The following is a 25,663-nucleotide window of genomic DNA, read 5'->3' on the forward strand; positions in this document are numbered from 1 at the left end:
ACAGGTAGTGTTCTCTTGGCACCCCCAAACCCAGATTTGTCTGTCAGACTGCCAGATGGTGAAGGGTGATTCATCACTCCAGAGAACGCATTTCCACTGCTCCGGAATCCAATGTCGGCGATCTTTACACCACTCCAGCCGACGCTTGGCATTGCGCATGTTATTGCGCATGGTGATCTTAGGCTTGCGTGGTGCTGTTCGGCCATGGAAACCCATTTCATGAAGCTCCCGACAAACAGTTCTTGTGCTGACTTTGCTTCCAGAGGCAGTTTGGAACTCGGTAGTGAGTGTTGCAACTGAGGACAGACGGTTTTTCCGCGCTTCAGCACTCGGAGGTCCCATTCTGTGAGCTTGTGTGGCCTACCACTTTGCGGCTGAGACGTTATTGCTCCTAGACATTTCCACTTCACAATAACAGCACTTACAGTTGACCGGGGCAGCTCTAGCAGGGCAGAAATTTGACAAACTGACTTGTTGGAAAGGTGGCATCCTATGACTGTGCCATATTGAAAGCAACTGAGCTCTTCAGTAAGGCCGTTCTACTGCCAATGTTTGTCCATGGAGAATGCATGGCTGTGTGCTCGATTTTATACACCTGTCAGCAACGGGTGTGGCTGAAATAGCCAAATCCATTCATTTTAAGGGGTGTCCACATACTCTTGTATATGGACTGTAGGACCTACACGCACCAAGGTTTCCATGAATCCAGTAAATTCCACTGCACCTTGGAACAAGCTAAACAATGAGGCGTGGTTCCCGTGCGCACCCCTGATTGGCTGTTGCCTGTTTGGCCCCTGAACTTGGTACCTTGGATAGCGAAAGACGCTCGAGAGTCATTTTAGTACACTACACTAACCTAATCCTAACTGACGCGCCATGCCTCGCTATACGGTTCACATTCGGGACGAATGGCTGGCTGTTCCCTGCCGCGACCCGACCTACACCATCCAGTGGCTGGGCTACGAGGCGCTCAAACGCTACACCAAGAACAAGCCCGACAACGGAGGCATCAACGCGGTGAAAGACATTCGGTTTGTCACGAGGAGGTGCCAGGGACAGGGGCTGTTGGACGGTGATGACACCATAGAGGATGTCCTCGAGGACAATGACTTCGTCGAAATTGGTAATTCGTCTATATTCAATTTATTTTATTTTGTACCACTTAGAAGGTGGACAGAATAACTTATTTTCTCCCTTGGAAAACTTAAGGAAACATGGCAAGGTCTACAATAGAATAGGATTTGAGTGCGCAATACAATAGAAAGCCTATGTGTTTTTTTGGTAGAATGTCTATTAATATATTGATTTATATTATCGATTTGTAGCCATCGAAGGGGATACCATGTCTCCAGATTTCATTCCATACCAGCCTGGAGTTTCACACCTGTATCCTTCTTGTGTCACATTGAACTGCTCATGTCAATGTTGGAATGGAATGGTATTAATTAACCAGATACGCATTTGGATTATGACTATAATTTGACTACAAATGTGTGTCATAAAATTGTTCTAAATCTCATATTAGCTAGCCATAAATGGAAGATAGGTAGTCATTATACCCATATCAGAATATGTCTTAGTAGCCTGCTCATGCCAGGTGAGTACTTAAGTTATTGATTGAGACATTATGCTGTAGTCATTTGAGGGTTAATATAGCGTAATTTCTGGTCCATATCCCTAACCATTATCAAACAGGACAGCTGCATACAGAGAATCCGACGATGTGAGTATTACTGGCGTATAACACTGCCTTACATGCTGTTTAATTCATATCTAATCAGTTCATAAGCAACACGTGCTTTCTTCTCTTCAGAACCTTTTCCTAGATGGCAACAGTCTGACTTCGACAGACCTGGTGAATTTAGGACGGGGTCTGTACAAGATTAAGGTCATTATTTATTTCATATTTTTCCCTGGTATATATATATATATATATATATATATATATATATTCATTTTGGGGCATTTCTTGGAAAAAGTAAGTTGTCTGTATTTGCCCTTTTGTAACTGTTTAAAAAAAACAACAACATATAAACAGTTGATCACCAAAAACAGATTTAAAGTAATGATCAACAAGCTTGTAGTCTAGTTGTGCTATCATGTCCATGATGTGCTGATCATATCATTACCCAATCCTTCTCTTCCTGTCCTCTCCTTTCCTCCTGTACCTAACCTTTCAGCTGACCTCAGAAGCAGAGAACGGAGTTGTGAAATCCAGAGAGCTTCTGGACACCATCGTCAAGGAGAACAAAGGTTAGAACAGTTAGAATCCTTAGACTCCCAAGTTAGAATCCAAGTTAGAATCCTTAGAATCTGAGTTAGAATCCAAGTTAGAATCCGAGTTAGAATCCAAGTTAGAATCCTTAGACTCCAAGTTAGAATCCAAGTTAGAATCCTTAGAATCTGAGTTAGAATCCTTAGAATCCGAGTTAGAATCCAAGTTAGAATCCTTAGAATCCAAGTTAGAATCCAAGTTAGAATCCAAGTTAGAATCCTTAGAATCCGAGTTAGAATTCAAGTTAAAATCTTTAGAATCCGAGTTAGAATCCAACTTAGAATCCATAGAATCCGAATTAGAATCCAAGTTAGAATCCTTAGAATCCGAGTTAGAATCCAAGTTAGAATCCTTAGAATCCAAGTTAGAATCCAAGTTAGAATCCAAGTTAGAATCCTTAGAATCCGAGTTAGAATTCAAGTTAAAATCTTTAGAATCCGAGTTAGAATCCAACTTAGAATCCATAGAATCCGAATTAGAATCCAAGTTAGAATCCTTAGAATCCTAGTTAGAATCCAAGTTAGAATCCTTAGAATCCGAGTTAGAATCCTTAGAATCCGAGTTAGAATCCAAGTTAGAATCCAAGTTAGAATCCTTAGAATCCTAGTTAGAATCCAAGTTAGAATCCTAGTTAGAATCCAAGTTAGAATCCTTACAATCCGAGTTAGAATCCAAGTTAGAATCCTAGTTAGAATCCAATTTAGAATCCTTAGAATCCAAGTTAGAATCCTGTCATGATGATTATAGAACTATTCATGTACCCATAACAGAAGAAGGTCAATCGAAAAAGAAACAATAATACTGAATAACAGTTTAACACACATATGTAAAATTGGTTATAGAATAGCATATATTATCTGTGAACCATACTGTTGACAATCCACCCCTATATAATGAAATTTGCACTAATTTTAACATAATATGCAATAGACTGTGATGGTAAACACCTGAGTAAAGTTATCCTGGGTGCGAGAGTGCAACAAATTGTTCACTGTCATCAGATAATTGACCTACATGCAACCGTCTTTCGTCTCTCTAGTTGTCTATGGAATCACTACAGGGTTTGGTAAATTTGCCCGGACTGTCATTCCTGTCCACAAGCTCAAGTACAGTACTTTATCTTTTTTCTCTGAATATTGTCTGATAAGATTGATGCATTGTTTGCTTACAATGTGTCCATGTGTTGTATTCCCTTAGGGAGCTACAGGAAAATCTGGTGCGATCACACTCTGCAGGTTAGTGACCTAACGTATAACCAAGCTACAGGTACTAATATCTAACTGGCCCATGTGTTCCACTACCTAAAGCATATACCTAAAAAAACTGATTTTAATTCATTCAAGTCTGTCTTTTTGTAATACTTGTATATTCGCTATGAATATATCCATTATTTTATATTCACTGGTCTTGTTTTGTGGCTCATTGTGACGATTGTCAAAAGGAGTAGACCAAGGTGCAGCATGTTGAGTGCTCATAATAAATATTTATTTTAACTCCGAACACTAAAGCAAAATAACAAACAAACGGAAAACAAACGTCACGTTCTGTGGGCTTTACAGAGCTGTGCAAAAACAAGATCCCACAACCCAGGTGGAAAAAAAACCCTACTTAAGTATGATCTCCAATTAGAGACAACGAGGACCAGCTGCCGCTAATTGGAGATCATCCCAAACAAACCAACAAAGAAATACAAAAACTAGAACCTAACATCATCGAAATAGAAAACATAGAATAAACCCCCTGTCACGCCCTGACCTACTCTACCATAGAAAATAACAGCTTACCTCGGTCAGAACATGACACTCATATTATACCATAGATAGGACCGCATTCATTTGAAACTTTCCCATTACGCTCTGGTGTTTAGGTGTGGGCAACCCACTGAGCCCAGAAAGGACCAGGATGTTGTTGGCTCTGAGGATCAATGTCCTGGCTAAAGGATACAGTGGAATCTCCCTGGAAACCCTGCACAGAATGATCCAAGCCTTCAACGGTAAACTCTTTAACCCTGACTTTCACCTCAGCTTCACCTCAGGGATAGCCTACATTCCATTGATTCCATTGGTACTATTGGTTCTGTTGGTTCCATTAGTTATTTTGATTCCATTGGTTCCGTTGATTCCATTAGTTATTTTGGTTCCATTGGTTCCGTTGATTCCATTAGTTATTTTGGTTCCATTTAGTTTAGTTTATTAGGATCCCCATTAGCTACTACACATGTAGCAGCTACGCTTCCTGGGGTCCACTTAAAACGTGTAAATACATAACAAAGTACAGAACAGTAATAGACAAGAACAACATAAGATAACATTACATTTAAAATAAAATGTTTTAATAAAATAAGAGTTAAACTGTATATAGGAAAGACACCAAGAAACAACACAAATACTATTTACACATGATTCATATTCTTATATACAGTACAGTTAAATTAGATCTTTAGAAAAAGGAGAGACGCTGTGTTTTTAAAGCTAAGCTTTCTTTTTGGCTTTGTAACCTCTAGTGGCAGAGCATTCCACGATGCGTTCCATTCTCTATAAATGTAACGAGTGCACTGAGAGCTGAGAGCAAGTCCTGGGAGTGAGTGTTTTAAAACCTGTTGTGGATAGGGGGCAGTATTGTCACAGCCGGATGAAAAAAACGTACCCGATTTAAACTGGTTACTACTCTTGCCCAGAAACGAGAATATGCATATTATTAGTAGATTTGGATAGAAAACACTCTGAAGTTTCTAAAACTGTTTGAATGGTGTCTGTGAGTATAACAGAACTCATATGGCAGGCAAAAACCTGAGAAGATTCCAAGCAGGAAGTGGCCTGTCTGTAAATTTGTAGTTCTTCTTTTGGTTCTCTATCGAAACTACAGTATCTGAGCTGTTACGAAGCACTTTCTAAGGCTTCCATTGACTCTCTAAAGCCTTCAGAAAGCGGATTGAGGCGTCTCCTGTCTCTGGGCAGAGTATACTAGCACAGTTTGTCAGTGGTCTGCCTGGTGACAAAGAGATTGGATATGCGCGGTCCCGCGACCATGCTGTTTTTTCTTTTCCTCTTTGAATGAATACACTATTGTCCCAATCCCCACACAAACATCCCCTTGGAAACCAGGGTCAGCCCGAACAACTGTGGTCCAGAGAGCTGAACTGAAGAAGAGTTGATCCAACACAGCCCAGTGACATGCCAAATATATATATATATGGAATATTATCGCTATTTTATGAGAAAAATACCCTACAAATTGATTTTAAACAGCGTTTGACATGCTTCTAAGTACAGTAAAGGAACATTTTGAATTTTTTTGTCTCGAAATGCGCTCGGGTGTTACCCTTTGGATAGTGACCTGAACGCACGAACAAAACGGAGGTATTTGGACATAACTATGGATTATTTGGAACAAAAACAACATTTGTTGTTGAAGTAGCAGTCCTGGGAGTGCGTTCTGACGAAGATCAGCAAAGGTAATACAATTTTTCTAATAGTAATTCTGAGTTTAGTGAGCCCCGAACTTGGCGGGTGTCAAAATAGCTAGCCGTGATGGCTGAGCTATGTACTCAGAATATTGCAAAATGTGCTTTCGCCGAAAAGCTATTTTAAAATCTGACATAGCGATTGCATAAAGGAGTTCTGTATCTATAATTCTTAAAATAATTGCTATGTATTTTGTCAACGTTTATGATGAGTAATTTAGTAAATTCACCGGAAGTTTTGGGTGGGAATGCATGTTCTGAACATCACATGCTAATGTAAAAAGCTGTTTTTGGATATAAATATGAACTTGATTGAACAAAACATGCATGTATTGTATAACATAATGTCCTAGGAGTGTCATCTAATGAAGATCATCAAAGGTTAGTGCTTCATTTAGCTGTGTTTTGGGTTTATGTGACATATATGCTTGCTTGGAAAATGGCTGTGTGATTATTTTTGGCTGTGTCTAATGTTTTGCTTTTGCTGTAAAGCCTTTTTGAAATCGGACAATGTGGTTAGATTAACGAGAGTCTTGTCTTTAAAATGGTGTAAAATAGTCATATGTTTGAAAAATTGAAATTATAGCATTTTTGAGGTTTTTGTATTTCTCGCCACGCTCTACCATTGGATATTGGCGAGGCATTCCGCTAGCGGAACGTCTGTCCTCAACAGGTTTTAATAAATAAACGAAACACAAACAACGCATCGACATGAAAACTGAATCAATAACACCTGAGGAAAGAACCAAGGGGAGTGACAGATATAGGGAAGATAATCAAGGAGGTGATGGAGTCCAGGTGAGTGTCATGAGGCGCTGGTGCGCGAGACGATGGTGACAGGTGTGCAGGATAATCAGCAGCCTGATGACCTAGAGGCCGGAGATGGAGTATGACACTAGATAACTGAGCGAAGCATTAAATCTGTTTTTGGTTTGGGTACCGTGAAGAAACCCATAGTGGCGTGTCTGGTACACAGGAGGTTGGTGGCTCCTTCATTTGTGAAGACGGACTCATGGTAATGGCTGGAGCGGAATCAGTGGAATGGTATGAAATACATCAAACACATGGTTTCTAGGTATTTGATGCCATTCCATTCGTCACGTTCCATCCATTATTATGAGCCGTCCTCTCCCCTCAGCAGCCTCCACTGGTCTGATGGGGTATGTTTGTCGTAAGTTAATGCAAATAGATTATGCAAGTGGTTTGGCATTTTCAGCACACAAATGTTTCTTCAAAAGACTAGAAGAGAAGTAGTCAATTTCTCGTCAACCCTCAACCATGGAAGACTATCATGCATATTGTTGATGTTAGTTATGTGTGTGCAGTTCAGGGCAAGGTGTGCTGCTTTGTTTGGAACCAGCTGCAGCTTTGCTAGGTCTTTGTTGGCTGCAACTGACCATGTTACCGGACAGTAATCAAGATGGGACAAGATCAAAGCCTGAACAAGTAGTACAGATGATATTTCTGTCAAAAATGGCTGAACATATTTTTGTAACAGACATACAGTGCATTCGGAATGTATTCAGACCCCTTGACTTTTTCCACATTTTGTTACATTACAGTCTTATTCTAAAATGGATGAAATCTTTTTTTTTCTTCTCATCAATCTTCAAACAATACCCCATAATGACATCACAATACCCCATAATGACATCACAATACCCCATAATGACATCACAATACCCCATAATGACAAAGCTCAAACAGGTTTTTAGAAATGTTTACAAATGTATTTAAAAAAACAACAACAGAAATATCACATTTACATAAGTATTCAGACCTTTTCCTATGAGACTCGAAATTGAGCTCAGGTGCATCCTGTTTCCATTGATAATCCTTGATATGTTTCTATAACTTGATTGGAGTCCAACTATAGTAATTTCAATTGATTGGACATGATTTGGAAAGGCACACACCTGTCTATATAAGGTCTCACAGTTGTCAGAGCAAAAACCAAGCCATGATGTCGAAGGAATTGTCCATAGAGCTCCGAGACAGGATTGTGTCGAGGGACAGATCTGGGGAAGGGTACCAAAAAATGTCTGCAGCATTGAAGTTCCTCAAGAACACAGTGGCCTCCATCATTCTTAAATGGAAGAAGTTTGGAACCACCAAGACTCTTCCTAGAGCTGGCCGCCCAGCCAAACTGAGCAATCGGGGGAGAAGGGCCTTGGTCAGGGAGGTGACCAAGAGCCCGATGGTCACTGACAGAGCTCCAGAGTTCCTTTGTGGAGATGGTTGGCCTTCTGGAAGGACAATCATCTCTGCAGCACTCTACCAATCAGGCCTTTATGGTAGTGGCCAGACGGAAGCCACTCCTCAGTAAAAGGCATATGACAGCCCGCTTAGAGTTTGCCAAAACGTACCTAAAGGACTCTCAGACAATAAGAAACAAGATTCTCTGGTCTGATGAAACCAAGATTGTACTTGAATGCCAAGCGTCGCGTCTGGAGGAAACCTGGTACCATCCCTACGGTGAAGCATGGTGGTGGCAGCATCATGCTGTGGGGATGTTCTTCAGTGGCAGGGAATGGGAAACTAGTCAGGTTCTAGGGAAAGATGAACAGAGCAAAGTACAGAGAGATCCTTGATGAAAACCTACTTCAGAGCGCTCAGGACCTCAGGCTGGGGTGAAGGTTCACCTTCCAACTGGACAACGACCCAAAGCACACAGCCACGACAACGCATGAATGGCTTCGGGCCTGATCACCAACAATGACGAGACAGCCTATAGGGAGGAGGTCAGAGACCTGGCCGGGTGGTGCCAGAATAACAACCTATCCCTCAACGTAACCAAGACTAAGGAGATTATTGTGGACTACAGGAAAAGGAGGACCGACCACACCCCCATTCTCATCGACGGGGCTGTAGTGGAGCAGGTTGAGAGCTTCACGTTCCTTGGTGTCCACATCAACAACAAACTAGAATGGTCCAAACACACCAAGACAGTCGTGAAGAGCGCCTATTCCCCCTCAGGAAACTAAAAAGATTTGGCATGGGTCCTGAGATCCTCAAAAGGTTCTACAGCTGCAACATTGAGAGCATCCTGACTGGTTGCATCACTGCCTGGTACGGTGTCAGAGGAAGGCCCTAAAAATTGTCAAAGACCCCAGCCACCCCAGTCATAGACTGTTCTCTCTACTACCGCATGGTAAGCGGTACCGGAGTGCCAAGTCTAGGACAAAAAGGCTTCTCAACAGTTTTTACCCCCAAGACTCCTGAACAGGTAATAGAATGGCTACCCGGACTATTTGCATTGTGTGCCCCCCCAACCCCTCTCTTACGCTGCTGCTACTCTCTGTTTATCATATATACATTCATGTACATATTACCTCAACTGGCCCGACCAACCAGTGCCCCCACACATTGGCTAACCGGGCTATCTACATTGTGTCCCACCACCCGCCAACCCCTCTTTTACACTACTGCTACTCTCTGTTCATCATATATGCATAGTCAATTTAACCATATCTACATGTACATACTACCTCAATCAGCCTGACTAACCGGTGTCTGTATGTAGCCTCGCTACTTTTATAGCCTCGCTACTGTATATAGCCTGTCTTTTTACTGTTGTTTTATTTCTTTACTTACCTATTGTTCACCTAATACCTTTTTTTGCACTATTGGTTAGAGCCTGTAAGTAAGCATTTCACTGTAAGGTCTACACCTGTTCTATTCAGCGCACGTGACAAATAAACTTTGATTTGACAAGTCTCTGAATGTCCTTGAGTGGTCCGGGCTCAGAGACAATGTTTGTCTATTGAGATTGCATGGCTAGAGATTGCATGGCTATGTGCTCGATTTTATAGACCTGTCAGCAACAAGTGTGGCTGAAATAGCCGAATCCACTAATTTGAAGGGTTGTCCACATACTTTTGTATATATAGTGTACTTCTCCCCATCTTCACAGCAACTTTGTCAATATGACTTGACCATGATAACTGACCATCCAGTGTTATTCCTAGGAGTAACCATTGCTTCCATATGTTCTTTTGGTTCCGTAAGTTATTTTCTTCTATTTTCTTCCATTGCTTCCATATGTTCTTTTGGTTCCGTAAGTTATTTTCTTCTATTTTCTTCCATTGCTTCCATTGGTTCTTTTGGTTCCGTAAGTTATTTTCTTCTATTTTCTTCCATTGCTTCCATTGGTTCTTTTGGTTCCGTAAGTTATTTTCTTCTATTTTCTTCCATTGCTTCCATTGGTTCTTTTGGTTCCGTAAGTTATTTTCTTCTATTTTCTTCCATTGCTTCCATTGGTTCTTTTGGTTACGTAAGTTATTTTCTTCTATTTTCTTCCATTGCTTCCATTGGTTCTTTTGGTTCCGTAAGTTATTTTCTTCTATTTTCTTCCATTGCTTCCATTGGTTCTTTTGGTTCCGTAAGTTATTTTCTTCTATTTTCTTCCATTGCTTCCATTGGTTCTTTTGGTTCCGTAAGTTATTTTCTTCTATTTTCTTCCATTGCTTCCATTGGTTCTTTTGGTTCCGTAAGTTATTTTCTTCTATTTTCTTCCATTGCTTCCATAGGTTCTTTTGGTTCTATTGCTTATTTTGCTTCCATTACTTCCATTGAAGGGGCCACTTCAGAGAGTCTTTCATTGAAAAAACAACAACAACGTTAAACAAACAGAAACAGGGAAACGTTGACTGGGGTCTCTCTCTCACATCTCTGTCTTCCCCTCATAGCGTCCTGCCTGTCCTTCGTCCCTGAGAAGGGGACAGTAGGTGCCAGCGGAGACCTGGCCCCTCTCTCCCACCTGGCTCTGGGGCTGATGGGAGAAGGCAAGATGTGGTCGCCCAAGAGTGGATGGGCCGACGCCAAATACGTAAGCCATATCACTGCATTTATTTAATGTTCTATTTTACCTTTATGTAACCAGGCGATTCAGGACAAATTGTTATTTATAACGACAGCGTGTAACTGTATAACTAACAAACTGATGTCACTGGAACTTCTCAATGAGCCTGGATGATTGGGACATTGCACAATATCCCCAGTGAAAATATTGACATTGGGATCAACACAGTGGTAGACTGACTACTGAGAGGTCAGATGAGAAAACATGTTTGTTTTTCTTCAACCCTTGAACTTTTCCTTTCCCCCTGTTTTCCCCTTTCATCCCTCTACGCAGGTACTAGAGGCTCATGGACTCAAGCCAATATCACTGAAGCCCAAGGAGGTAAAGCGAACACACTCATCTACTCTTTTGTTGTTCTTTGTCCCTCTATGGAGCGGTTGATTTGAGTTCACACTGTGTATTTGTGTACCGTTTACAACAAACCAATTTCAATCAGTTTGCAAATGGCTGCTGATAAAACAGAATGTTCTCTGATTTTCCACAACAAAGGTGTTTAACTCCAGTCCTTGAGATAGGTGTTTTGATGGGATGAGACTCCTATATTTGGCATGTCACTGGGCTGTGTTGGATCAACTCTTCTTCAGTTCAGCTCTCTGGACCACAGTTGTTCGGGCTGACCCTGGTTTCCAAGGGGATGTTTGTGTGGGGATTGGGTTAAAAGCCATCTCTCTCCCCTGCCCATAGGGCCTGGCATTAATTAATGGTACCCAGATGATCACGTCTCTGGGGGCAGAGGCGGTGGAGAGAGCCCAGGCCATCGCCAGGCAGGCGGACATCATCGCTGCTATCACCCTGGAGGTGCTTAAGGGGACCTCCAAGGCCTTCGACAGTGGTGAGACGAGACGGAGGGATGCGTGTGTATGTGTGTGCTTTCACCCAATCACCCTGGAGGTTTTCAAGGGGACTTTCCAAGCCTTTGAGCATGGAGGGTTAGTGTTCACTCTAAAGTTAGCGTTAGTTAACCCTGCTGAGGCGCTCAAGGGGATGCATATAAGGACTCCCGAGTGGCGCAGCGGTCTAACGCACTGCATCTCAGTGCTTCAGGCGTCACTACAGACACCCTGGTTCAAATCCAGGCTGTATCACAACCGGCTGTGATTGGTAGTCCCATAGGGCAGCGCACATAAAAAAATATACTTTTAGTGTGTGTAGGTGATCACTGCGGGACATACAACCACAACTTTGTAATTTTCTAGCACTTTTACCAACTGCCGACCACAACGACCGATCTAAAACATCATGATTGAGACTGATTTAGCTACGCTATGCTAACTCTGTCCTCCATCATTCAGACTGATTTAGCTACGCTATGCTAACTCTGTCCTCCATCATTCAGACTGATTTAGCTACGCTATGCTAACTCTGTCCTCCATCATTCAGACTGATTTAGCTACGCTATGCTAACTGTCCTCCATCATTCTAGATATCCACGCTCTGCGGCCCCATCCAGGACAGATAGAAGTGGCCATGAGGTTCCGCGCCTTACTGGACTCAGACCACCACCCCTCAGAGATCGCAGGTGAGTGACTGGATCAGGGTGCTGTACTATGGCTGACCCTCTGCTCTAACCTCTCCAATCGTGTGTGTGTGTGTGTGTGTGTGTGTGTGTGTGTGCCTGTCTTTTGGAGGATTTGGGATAAAGTATTAATTGGACAATAAAAGTAATGTTGTTGTTCCTGTACAGAGAGCCATCGGTTCTGTGACAGAGTCCAGGATGCCTACACCATGCGTTGCTGTCCTCAGGTGACTTAACATAGGGGTGAGAGGTCACAGAGTTTCATATTTAGTTCACAGAGAATCCCCTCCAGGTCAGGACTCGACTCAGCCTGGTCTTTTCTTTTCATCCACAGGTCCACGGTATTGTGAACGACACAATAGATTTTACCCAGAAAATCATCAACACCGAGATCAACAGCGCCACCGACAACCCTGTATCCTTCACTGTGTGTGTGTGTGTGTGTGTGTGTGTGTGTGTGTGTGTGTGTGTGTGTGTGTGTGTGTGTGTGTGTGTGTGTGTGTGTGTGTGTGTGTGTGTGTGTGTGTGTGTGTGTGTGTGTGTGTGTGTGTGTGTGTCCAAACTATTCACCAACTATTCCCCCTGACCAAATTTGACGATTTCTACCTTCTGTGACAGTTTTATCCTTAAATGTCTGAAACAGATGGTGTTTGCAGAGAGAGGAGAGACCATCTCAGGAGGAAACTTCCATGGAGAATACCCAGCCAAGGTATCAAAAGCTTCTGGTGGACTGAGTATTCCTGAGTTTTAGAACTATGTGAGACGATGAAAGACAGTATAACTATATTCAGCCGCGGGCTGATTTGTTTTCTGGAGCAGATATTTGGGGGGCCGGAACATGATTACAAATCATTTATAGACCGCAAATTTATATAATGTTTATAGACTGCAAATTTATATAATGTTTATAGACTGCAAATTTATATAATGTTTATAGACTGCAAATTTATATAATGTTTATAGACTGCAAATTTATATAATGTTTATAGACTGCAAATTTATATAATGTTTATAGACCGCAAATTTATATAATGTTTATAGACTGCAAATTTATGTAATGTTTATAGACTGCAAATTTATATAATGTTTATAGACTGCAAATTTATATAATGTTTATAGACTGCAAATTTATATAATGTTTATAGACTGCAAATTTATATAATGTTTATAGACTGCAAATTTATATAATGTTTTGACTAAAACATAATCATTTCAAACCTTGCTTACATTTGTATACAATCATGTATCTCTCTATTATGGGTGGGAATACTTGGTAAAGTTTGTGGTCATACGCACATCCTTAAAAACATACAGGAGGTGCTGGGCTAATAAAGAATATTAGTAAAGAACAAGAAGACTGTTAAAGCTCACAATTCACCGATTTATTTACAACGTTTCCATCCCAAACGGATCTTCGTCAGGTCAAACAAACAGACTGAGTGCTCACATCTCAAAATATACACATTTCACCTCACATGACCGTTACGCACATGATGCATGGTGGGTGTGGAAACGATTCAATTCACTTTTATGCACAATCAATCAGAATGAATCACAGGGGTACATATGGTCATTAAGGATTATATGCATACAAATGGGGCCAAGTTAAAACCTAGGCAACAGTAAAAAAGATTATGTTGGAAACTGTTGGAATACCATATGACCATTACGCCCAGGAGGCGCGGTGAACGTAAATATAATTCCAGTGACCCAAAAACAATTTGTGTATGTCTATCAATGACAGAATGAATCACAGGGGTACATATGGTCATTAAGGATTATATGCATACAAATGGGGCCAAGTTAAAACCTAGGCAACAGTAAAAAAGATTATGTTGGAAACTGTTGGAATACCATATGACCATTACGCCCAGGAGGCGCGGTGAATGTAAATATAATTCCAGTGACCCAAAAACAATTTGTGTATGTCTATCAATGACATGGGCACATGTAGTAGTTACAGAATCTAATATACATGTACAAAATGACCAAGTTGAGACCTGGATGGCAGGACAAATCAGCGTGACATATTAATATAAGAAATGGCCTGACATCAAACTCTTGGTTCAGAACTTTAGGAGACATGGGGCACAAACGGTGAATCCAATACAATTCTCTTCTCAATATTAGATGATCAGTATCTCCTCCCTCCTAGGGGTCTTAACATGTTCGATACCAATGTATTTTAGAGAGCTAATGTTGTGACCAGCCTCTACTTGGGAACAGATTTCTAAAGTTAAGCTGAACACAAATATAAATGCAATATGCAAAAATTATTTATTTCAATTGATGTATATATATATATATACATACAGTTGAAGTCTGAAGTTTACATACACTTAGGTTAGAGTCATTAAAACTAGTTTTTCAACAAACTATAGTTTTGGCAAGTCAGATAGGACATCTACTTCGTGCATGACACAAATAATTTTTCCAACAACTATTTACAGACAGATTATTTCACTTATAATTCACTGTATCACAATTCCAGTGGGTCAGAAGTTTACATACACTAAGTTGACTGTGCCTTTAAACAACGTGGAAATTCCAGACAATGATGTCATGGCTTTAGAAGCTTCTGATAGGCTAATTGACATCATTTGAGTCAATTGGAGGTGTACCTGTGGATGTATTTGAAGGCCTACCTTCAAACTCAGTGCCTCTATGCTTGACATCATGGGAAAATCAAAAGAAATCAGCCAAGACCTCAGAAAGAAAATTGTAGACCTCCACAAGTCTGGCTCATCCTTGGGAGCAATTTCCAAACGCCTGAAGGTACCACGTTCATCTGTACAAACAATAGTACACAAGTATAAACACCATGGGACCACGCAGCCGTCATACCGCTCAGGAAGGAGACGCGTTCTGCCTCCTAGAGATGAACGTACTTTGGTGTGAAAAGTGCAAGTCAATCCCAGAACAACAGCAAAGGACCTTGTGAAGATGCTGGAGGAAACAGGTAGAAAAGTATCTATATCCACAGTAAAACGAGTCCTATATCGACACAACCTGAAAGGCCGCTCAGCAAGGAAGAAGCCACCACTACAAAACCGCCATTAAAAAGCCAGACTACGGTTTGCAACTGCACATGGCGACAAAGATCGTACTTTTTGGAGAAATGTTCTCTGGTCTGAGGAAACAAAAATAAAACTGTTTGGCCATAATGACCATCGTTATGGGAACATTATGTGGATATATTGAAGCAACATCTCAAGACATCAGTCAGGAGGTTCAAGCTTGGTCGCAAATGGGTCTTCCAAATGGACAATAACCCCAAGCATACTTCCAAAGTTGTGGCAAAATGGCTTAAGGACAACAAAGTCAAGGTATTGGAGTGGCCATCACAAGGCCCTGACCTCAATCCTTTAGAAAATGTGTGGGCAGAACTGAAAAAGTGTGTGCGAGCAAGGAGGCCTACAAACCTGACTCAGTTACACCAGCTCTGTCAGGAGGAATGGGCCACAATTCACCCAACTTATTGTGGGAAGCTTGTGGAAGGATACCCGAAACATTTGAACCAAGTTAAACAATTTAAAGGCAATGCTACTAAATGCTAATTGAGTGTATGTAAACTTCTGACCCACTGGGAATGTGATGAAAGAAATAAAAGTTGAAATAAATCATTCTCTCTACTATTATTCTGACATTTCACATTCTTAAAATAAAGTGGTGATCCTAACTGACCTAAGACAGGGAATTGTTACTAGGATTAAATGTCAGGAATTGTGAAAAACTGAATTTAAATGTATGTAAACTTCCGACTTCAACTGTGTATATATATATATAAATCCGTATGAATCTGTGTACGTGACCAGTAAACTTTGATTTGATGACTCCTATACCTCTATTGCTCTCTATCTGTCTCTAGGCCCTGGACTTCTTGGCTATAGGTGTCCATGAGCTGGCAGCCATCAGCGAGAGGAGGATTGAACGTCTGTGTAACCCGTCTCTCAGTGAGCTACCAGCCTTCCTGGTCAACGAGGGAGGGCTCAACTCTGGATTCATGATCGCACACTGTACAGCTGCTTCCCTGGGTTAGTAAAGGATCAGCTCTTACTAACGTATGTAATTATGTCTTTGGGTGCCCAGGAGTAAACCCCATTGTGTGATAAAGAAGGCTATCACTGAGAAATAAAGTATTACTTAGATTTAAACACGCTCATCAACATGTATTGATCACATCTTTACTAATGCTGCAGAAATGAGCTTGAAGGCAGTATCCAGATCCATCGGATGTAGTGATCACAATATATTAGCCATATCTAGGAAAACCAAAGTTCCAAAGGCTGAGTCTAATATAGTGTATAAGAGGTCATACAATAAGTTTTGTAGTGATATTGTTGAATATTTGTTGGTCCGTGGTGTGTAATGAGGAGCAATCAGACACTGCACTTGACACATTTATGAAATTGCTTATTCCAGTTACTAATCAAATGTTATTGGTCACATACACATGGTTAGCAGATGTTAATGCAAGTGTAGCGAAATGCTTGTGCTTCTAGTTCCGACCATGCAGTAATATCTAACAAGTAATCTAACAATTTCACAACAACTACCTAATACACACAAGTGTAAACAATTTTTTAATGTATTTTATTTTATTTCACTTTTATTTAACCAGGTAGGCTAGTTGAGAACAAGTTCTCATTTACAACTGCGACCTGACCAAGATAAAGCAAAGCAGTGCAACACAATCAACAACACAGAGTTACACATGGAATAAACTAACATGCAGTCAATAATACAACAGAAAAAGTCTATATACAGTGTGTGCAAATGAGGTAGGATAATGGAGGTAAGGCAATAAATAGGCCATAGTGGCAAAACAATTACAATATAGCAATTAAACACTGTAGTGATAGATGTGCAGAATATGAGTGTACAAGTAGAGATACTGGGGTGCAAAAGAGCAAAATAAATGAAATAGATAACAGTATGGGGATGGGGTAGTTGGATAGGCTAATTACAGATGGGCAATGTACAGGTACAGTGATCTATGAGCTGCTCTGACAGCTGATGCTTAAAGCTAGTGAGGGAGATATGAGTCTCCAGCTTCAGTGATTTTTGCAGTTCGTTCCAGTCATTGGCAGCAGAGAACTGGAAGGAAAGGCGGCCGAAGGAGGAATTGGCTTTGGGGTTGACTAGTGAAATATACCTGCTGGAGCACGTGCTATGGGCGGGTGCTGCTATGGTGACCAGTGAGCTGAGATAAGGTGGGGCTTTACCTAGCAAAGACTTATAGATGACCTGGAGCCAGTGGGTTTGGCGACAAATATGAAGCGAGGACCAACCAACGAGAGCATACTGGTCGCAATGGTGGGTAGTATATGGGGCTTTGGTGACAAAACGGATGGCACTGTGATAGACTGCATCCAATTTGCTGAGTAGAGTGTCGGAGGCTATTTTGTAAATGACATTGCCGAAGTCAAGGATCGGTAGGATAGTCAGTTTTACGAGGGTATGTTTGGCAGCATGAGTGAAGGATGCTTTGTTGTGAAATAGGAAGCTGATTCTAGATTTAATTTTGGATTGGAGATGCTTAATGTGAGTCTAGAAGGAGAGTTTACAGTCTAACCAGACACCTAGGTATTTGTAGTTGTCCACATATTCTAAGTCAGAACCGTCCAGAGTAGTGATGAATGAATAAGAATATATACATATAAATATATGGATGAGTGATGGCCGTGCGGCATAGGCGAGATGCAGTAGATGGTATAGAGTACTGTATATACATATGAGATGAGTAATGTAGGGTATGTAAACATTATATAAAGTGGCATTTGTTTAAAGTGACTAGTGATACATTTATTACATCGAATTTTTGATTATTAAAGTGACTAGAGATTTGAGTCAGTATGTTGGCAGCAGCCACTCAATGTTAGTGATGGCTGTTTAACAGTCTGATGGCCTTGAGATAGAAGCTGTTTTTCAGTCTCTCGGTCCCAGCTTTGATGCACCTGTACTGACCTCTCCTTCTGGATGGTAGCAGGGTGAACAGGCAGTGGCTCGGGTGGTTGTTGTCCTTGATTATCTTTTTGGCCTTCCTGTGACATCGGGTGCTGTAGGTGTCCTGGAGGGCAGGTAGTTTGGCCCTAGTGATGCGTTGTGCAGACTTCACTACCCTCTGGAGACAGGATGCTCTTGATTGTGCATCTGTAAAAGTTTGAGTGTTTTAGGTGACAAGCCAAATTTCTTCAGCCTCCTGAGTTTGAAGTTGCGCCTTCACCACACTGTCTGTGTGGGTGGACCATTTCAGTTTGTCCGTGATGTGTTCGCCGAGGGACTTAAAACTTTCCGTCTTCTCCGCTACTGTCCTGTCGATGTGGATGGGGGCTGCTCCCTCTGCTGTTTCCTGAAGTCCACGATCATCTCCTTTGTTTTGTTGACATTGAGTGTGAGGTTATTTTCCTGACACCACACTCCGAGGGCCCTCACCTCCTCCCTGTAGGCCGTCTCGTCGTTGTTGGTAATCAAGCCTACCACTGTAGTGTCATCTGCAAACTTGATGATTGAGTTGGATGCGTGCATGGCCATGCAGTCATGGGTGAACAGGGAGTACAGGAGAGGGCTGAGAACGCACCCTTGTGGGGCCCCAGTGTTGAGGATCAGCGGGGTGGAGATGTTGTTTCCTACCCTCACCACCTGGGGACGGCCCGTCAGAAAGTCCAGGACCCAGTTGCACAGGGCGGGGTCGAGACCCAGGGTCTCGAGCTTAATGAAGGGTTTTGAGGGGTACTATGGTGTGAAGCATGCACCCATTAAGAAAATGACTGTAAAAATTGTTAAATCCACGCGAATTGATGAGGAATTGAAAAATGGTATGGTTGAGAGGGATGAGGCAAAAGGAATGGCAAATAAGTCTGGCTACACAACCGGATTGGCAAATGTATTGCAAATTGAGAAATCATGTGACTAAACTGCCTAAAAAGAGAGCTAATATTAATAATATTTATGTCAATCTCTCCTGGCTCAAAGTGGAGGAGAGATTGACTTCATCACTACTTGTATTTATGAGAGGTATTGTCATGTTGAATGCACCGAGCTGTCTGTCTAAACTACTGGCACACAGCTCGGACACCCATCCATACCCCACAAGACATGCCACCGGAGGTCTCTTCACAGTCCCCAAGTCCAGAGCAGACTATGGGAGGCGAACAGTACTACATAGAGCCATGACTACATGGAACTCTATTCCACATCAAGTAACTGCTGCAAACAGTAAAATTAGATTTAAAAAACGGATAAAAATACACCTTAAGGAACAGCAGGGACTGTGAAGCAACACAAACATAGGAACAGACACATGCATACACAAACACATGATAACATACGCACTATACACACAGATACACATGGATTTTGTACTGTAGATATGTGGTGGAGTAGGGGCCTGAGGGCACACAGTGTGTTGTGAATGTATTGTAATGTTTTTAAAGTTGTCCTTGTACAAAGGCTTGATGGCTGAAACGTGTCCGAAACGTTACTCCTAAATTGATCAAATCAATCATTATATCCTGTTTCACTTGTGTAGTATCAGAGAACAAGGTGCTGTGCCACCCGTCTTCAGTGGACTCCCTGTCCACAAGCGCAGCCACAGAGGACCACGTATCCATGGGAGGCTGGGCCGCCAGGAAAGCCCTCAGGGTGGTGGAACATGTGGAACAAGGTGGGAAACTAACCATTGATTTGGACTTGATACAGTAGATATTCATCTTTGGATTATTTGTTACTGTTGAAAATAAGCAATATTTTGATACTAGATATTAATTAGTTACCTGTCAGATTTTTTTCTGTGAAATTCACACAGAAATATTTTTGGGGCTGGGTTCACACACAAAGGGGCAAAAACAACAACATAATTTAATTGGTTCTAACCTGGGAATTGTCTGCGCAAGGTCGCAATTCATTGGTGAATAGTTTTTCTGACACGAGCTGTGTACTATATCGGTCACAAAACCTCAAAGTTATCTGCTTTTGAGCATTTAATGTAAATAGTGAGTAGCAAACAAACAGAAGTAAATGATGTATACTGATGTACAGTGCATTCGGAAAGTATTCAGACCATTTGACATTTTCCACATTTAGTACGTTACAGCCTTATTCTAAAATTTATTAAATCGTTTTTTCCCCCTCATCAATCTATACACAATACCCCATAATGATGAAGCAAAAATATAGTTAAAAAAAAAAGAAGAAAAAAAATCCTGAAATATCACCTCTGAACTTTGTTGAAGCACCTTCGGCAGCGATTACATCCTGGAGTCTTCTTGGGTATGACTCTACAAGCTTGGCACAAGCTGCCCAGTGACACGAGCTAAATATCTTCTATGCTCGCTTCGAGGGAAGTAAAAGTGAAACGTGCATGAGAGCATCAGCTGTTCCGGACGACTGTGTGATCACGCTCTCCGCAGCTGATGTGAGTAAGACCTTCAAACAGGTCAACATTCACAAGACGGATTACCAGGACGTGTACTCAGAGCATGTGCTGAGCAACTGGCAAGTGTCTTCACTGACATTTTCAACCTCTCCCTGACTGAGTCTGTAATACCAACATGTTTCAAGCAGACCACCATAGTCCCTGTGCCCAAGAACACTAAGGTAACCTGCCTAAATGACTACCGACCCGTAGCACTCACGTATGTAGCCATGAAGTGCTTTGAAAGGCTGGTCATGGCTTACATCAACACCATTATCCCAGAAACCCTAGACCCACTCCAATTCGCATACCGCACCAACAGATCCACAGACGATGCAATCTCTATTGCACTCCACACTGCCCTTTCCCACCTGGACAAAAGGAACACATATGTGAGAATGCTATTCATTGACTACAGCTCAGCGTTCAACACCATAGTGCCCACAAAGCTCATCACTAAGCTAAGGAACCTGGGACTAAACACTTCCCTCTGCAACTGGATCCTGGACCTTCTGATGGGCCGCCCCCAGGTGGTAAGGGTAGGTAGCAACACATCTGCCACACTGATCCTCAACACAGGGGCCCCTCTGGGGTGCATGCTCAGCCCCCTCCTGTACTCCCTGTTCACTCATGAGGTACAACTCCAACACCATCATCAAGTTTGCTGATGACACAACAGTGGAAGGCTTGATCACCGACAACGATGATACAGCCTATATGGAGAAGGTCAGAGACCTGATTGTGTGGTGGAAGGACAACAACCTCTCCCTCAACGTGATCAAGACAAAGGAGATGATTGTGGACTATTGGGAAAGGAGGACCGAGCACGCCCCCATTTTCATCGACGGGGCTATAGTGGAGCAGGTTGAGAGCTTCAAGTTCTTTGGTGTCCACATTACCAACAAACTAACATGGTCCAAGCACACCAAGACAGTTGTGAAGAGGGCACGACAAAACCTATTCCCCCTCAGGAGACTGAAAAGATTTGGCATGGGTCCTCAGATCCTCAAAAGGTTTTACAGATGCACCATCGAGAGCATCCTGACGGGTTGCATCCCTGCCTGGTATGGCAACTACTCGGCCTCCGACAGCAAGGTACTACAGAGGGTAGTGCATACGGCCCAGTACATCACCGAGGCCAAGCTTCCTGCCATCCAGGACCTCTATACCAGGCGGTGTCAGAGGAAGGCCCTAAAAATTGTCAAAGACTCCAGCCACCCTAGTCATAGACTGTTCTCTCTGCTACCGCATGGCAAGCGGTGCCGGAGCACCAAGTCTAGGTCCAAGAGGCTCCTAAATAGCTTCTACACCCAAGCCATAAGACTCCTGAACAGCTAATCAAATGGCTACCCAGACTATTTGCATTGCCCCCCCCCCCCCCCCCGGCTCTGGAACGCTGCTGCTACTCTCTGTTACTATCTATGCATAGTCACTTTAATAACTCTACCTACATGTACATATTACCCCAATTACCTCGACACCGGTGCCCCCTCACATTGACATTGACTCTGTACCGGTATCCCTGTATATAACCCCGGTATTGTTATTTACTGCTGCTCTTTAATTATTTGTTATTCTTATCTCTTACTTTTGGGGGGGGGTGTATGTTCTTAAAACTGCATTGCTGGTTAAGGGCTTGTAAGTAAGCATTTCACTAAGGTCTACACCTGTTGTAATCAGGGTTGTTCTTCTTAATCTGAATTGGGAAACATTTACCCAGTTACTGTGAAAATGTCCTACTTCTACTGACTGTGGGCATTCTGGGTAATATGTAACTTCACGGTGATACTGACAACTGCAGTAGTGGAGTTCAAGCAAACACAGAAAAACAACAAGTCAGCGATATTTAAAAGACACCCCAGAGGAAGTTGCCGCCACTATTTCAATATATTGTCTTGTCCTAGAGATGAAATGCACGTTGACTTAAATCATTGTGCAACATCATGTGTAAACTCTGGCCATCGTCTTTCAGCAACAAAAAAAAGTTGATTTCTACCGGTGTGGCCGTTTTAAAAACTAGCCCACATTTAGAGAGCTCAACCAGTGTTAAAAGTATAATGTAATATCAGATCATTTCTGGGTAACAATTACTGTGATTGCTTTCAATTAAAATTGTCAAAAAGAAACAAAAATAGCTTCTTAGAGATATTTTATGAGATATTTCCCATGCAAGAATGCTGCTAGGATTTTCTGGGAGTGGTCTGAATGGGGAGGGGACCAGGCTGGTCAAAACTCCATCCCACCAAAACAGGCTGAAATTTCAGGCTTTTAAAAAAATATAGAGATTTTTTTTTTTTTATTATTATTATTTATTTTTTTACAAACAGCTCTTACACTAAAAGGACATTATCATCATTTTCACAATTTCACAGTATTATTCCAACCTCATACTGTGGAAATATATATAAAATACAGGAAAATCATGTTTTTTTGACTGCACTGGACATTTAAAATACTTTTTACCTCTATGTCAAAAAGGACATTTTTGATTTTTTGGTCTCTATTTTGTATATTTCTATGCATTGAACATTACTAAGAAATACAACAAAAATTGTATTAGATTTTATCCTATATAATAATTTGTATAATACTGTTGTTGATGATACTTATCCAATCAGAAAAATGTGTTTTATTTATGTGAATAACGTGTTATTCTGAGGGTCCACAATTGGTCCATAACCTATCTCATTTCCTCTCCCCCTCGTCAGTCCTAGCAATCGAGCTGCTAGCTGCCTGCCAGGGAATTGAGTTCCTCCGCCCCCTGCGTACTACAACACCATTGGAGAAGGTCTATGACCTTGTACGCAGCGTAGTCAAGTAAGCCAAACCGATCTGGACAGTGTGTACACACTAACGCACACAGCACATGTCTCAGTCCTCTGAAATAATTGAGAAAGTTGGTTAATATTTATCCAATGTCCCTCTTCTTTCTGTGCCTCCTCTTCCCCTCATTATGTGGCTCCCACCGATTCGCTTCCCTTCTCTGCCTCCCCCTCTTCTCCTCACCTTCTCTGCCTCACCCTCTTCTCCTCCCCTTCTCTGCCTCCCCCTCGCTGCCTGCCCCTCTTCTCCTCACCCTCTCTGCCTACCCCTCTTCTCCTCACCCTCTCTGCCTCCCCCTCTTCTCCTCCCCTTCTCTGCCTCCCCCTCTTCTCCTCCCCTTCTCTGCCTACCCCTCTTCTCCTCACCCTCTCTGCCTACCCCTCTTCTCCACACCCTCTCTGCCTACCCCTCTTCTCCACACCCTCTCTGCCTCCCCCTCTTCTCCTCACCCTCTCTGCCTCCCCCTCTTCTCCTCCCCTTCTCTGCCTCCCCCTCTTCTCCTCACCCTCTCTGCCTCCCCCTCTTCTCCTCACCCTCTCTGCCTCACCCTCTTCTCCTCACCCTCTCTGCCTCCCCCTCTTCTCCTCCCCTTCTCTGCCTCCCCCTCTTCTCCTCACCCTCTCTGCCTACCCCTCTTCTCCTCCCCTTCTCTGCCTCCCCCTCTTCTCCTCCCCTTCTCTGCCTCCCCCTCTTCTCCTCACCCTCTCTGCCTACCCCTCTTCTCCTCCCCTTCTCTGCCTCCCCCTCTTCACCTCCCCTTCTCTGCCTCCCCCTCTTCTCCTCCCCTTCTCTGCCTCCCCCTCTTCTCCTCCACTTCTCTGCCTCCCCTCTTCTCTTCCACTTCTCTGCCTCCCCCTCTTCTCCTCACCCTGTCTGCCTCACCCGGTCTGCCTCACCCTCTTCTCCTCACCCTCTTCTCCTCACCTTCTTCCTCCACTTCTCTGCCTCCCCCTCTTCCTCCACTTCTCTGCCTCCCCTCTTCTCCTCAACCTCTCTGCCTCCCCCTCTCCTCCTCCCCTTCTTCTCCTCCCCTTCTCTGCCTCACCCTCTTCTCCTCCCCTTCTCTGCCTCACCCTCTTCTCCTCCCCTTCTCTGCCTACCCTTCTTCTCCTCCCCCTCTCTGCCTCCCCCTCTTCTCTTCCCCTTCTCTGCCTCCCCTCTTTTCCTCCCCCTCTCTGCCTCCCCCTCTTCTCCTCACCCTCTCTGCCTCCCCCTCTTCTCCTCACCCTCTCTGCCTCCCCCTCTCTGCCTCCCCCTCTTTTCCTCCCCTTCTCTGCCTACCCCTCTTCTCCTCCCCTTCTTTGCCTACCCCTCTTCTCCTCCCCTTCTTTGCCTACCCCTCTTCTCCTCACCTTCTCTGCCTCCCCCTCTTCTCTTCCCCTTCTCTGCCTCCCCCTCTTCACCTCACCCTCTCTGCCTACCCCTCTTCTCAGGCCCTGGATCAAGGATAGGTTCATGTCTCCAGACATTGAGGCAGTCCATCGTCTTCTTCTAGACCAGAAGGCAAGTGTTGGGTCATAATAGTGTGGGGTCATAACTCTCAGCCTATATTCATTTAAATAAATGAAAATGTTAATTTAGCACATGCTTTTGTCCAAGTTTGTGTATTTTGTGTGGTTATTCAGGTGTGGAACGTGGCTCAGCCATACATTGAGAAGTACAACATGGAGCTTCTTCCTGAGTCCCGCCCCATCTCTCCTACTGCCTTCTCATTGGATCCCCCAGCATCACCACGGAAACGCATCCGACTTGAGTGAAATCATCATCTGTCTAAATGTATACTTTTTGTCTTCCTGTTTTTCAGACAAATGTTTTCTTCCTTCCACAGCCGCTTCAATAATGATCATGTATTCCATGCTAGTTTTGAACAAAGAGTTGTCGGATAACATTGATTAAGGCTAGACAGTAGATTTGTAATCTTATTAGTCACAGAAACTAGATAGAGCTTGATTTAATGTATTAAACTTTATTCACAAAAGCAATGTGAATTTATTTTTCAATAAACTACAATAATTTGTTGCCTTATTACCTTAGTTATTTCATATATTCATACTTTGTTTAATAGTAATTTGGGGAACTTATTGTACACAGAAATGACTATGTACGTAGAGTGAATATTGATTTAAAACTACAATGTCCACCTGAATAATCTAAACAGTAAATACAGTCAGTCAATCTAAGGCAGTGGTTTTGTGTTTTTACTGGAATTGACCAACACCTGAAGATGTTTCTAAACAAATGTAATTTTTACAACATAAGGCCTACATGTGCACACTGTATTCTACATGTTTGTGCAAAATAGGTTGCAC

The 25,663-nt window shown here is 42.6% G+C and overlaps 1 protein-coding gene across 2 annotated transcripts; it reads left to right on the plus strand.

Annotated features, from left to right (window-relative positions):
- The first annotated feature begins 817 nt into the window (after nucleotides 1-817).
- On the plus strand, nucleotides 818-25,534 carry hal (histidine ammonia-lyase). Of its 2 annotated transcripts, XM_014125863.2 has the most exons (20): nucleotides 818-1,123; nucleotides 1,326-1,386; nucleotides 1,696-1,723; nucleotides 1,814-1,888; nucleotides 2,181-2,253; nucleotides 3,315-3,381; nucleotides 3,473-3,510; nucleotides 4,143-4,268; nucleotides 10,427-10,566; nucleotides 10,873-10,920; nucleotides 11,284-11,431; nucleotides 12,023-12,118; nucleotides 12,284-12,342; nucleotides 12,450-12,530; nucleotides 12,759-12,824; nucleotides 15,984-16,149; nucleotides 19,647-19,781; nucleotides 23,240-23,348; nucleotides 24,788-24,857; nucleotides 24,980-25,534. In XM_014125863.2, the coding sequence occupies exons 1-20, from the start codon at nucleotides 877-879 to the stop codon at nucleotides 25,109-25,111; spliced, it is 1,965 nt and encodes a 654-aa protein (XP_013981338.1). In that variant the 5' UTR covers nucleotides 818-876; the 3' UTR covers nucleotides 25,112-25,534. The 2 variants fall into 2 exon arrangements, with proteins under 2 accessions (XP_013981338.1, XP_045544445.1); XM_045688489.1 differs by lacking the exon at nucleotides 4,143-4,268.
- Nucleotides 25,535-25,663: the final 129 nt, after the last annotated feature.

This window comes from Salmo salar, chromosome ssa10 (assembly GCF_905237065.1).
Source record: "Salmo salar chromosome ssa10, Ssal_v3.1, whole genome shotgun sequence".
NCBI lineage: Eukaryota > Metazoa > Chordata > Actinopteri > Salmoniformes > Salmonidae > Salmo > Salmo salar.

Bases quoted from the DNA above. Each gene is read 5' to 3' on its own strand.
- hal (XM_014125863.2), top strand. From the start codon at position 877: ATGCCTCGCTATACGGTTCACATTCGGGACGAATGGCTGGCTGTTCCC. The intron at 11,432-12,022 runs GTGAGACGAGAC...CCATCATTCTAG, and splicing joins CTCCAAGGCCTTCGACAGTG to ATATCCACGCTCTGCGGCCC. The intron at 12,119-12,283 runs GTGAGTGACTGG...GTTCCTGTACAG, and splicing joins CCACCCCTCAGAGATCGCAG to AGAGCCATCGGTTCTGTGAC.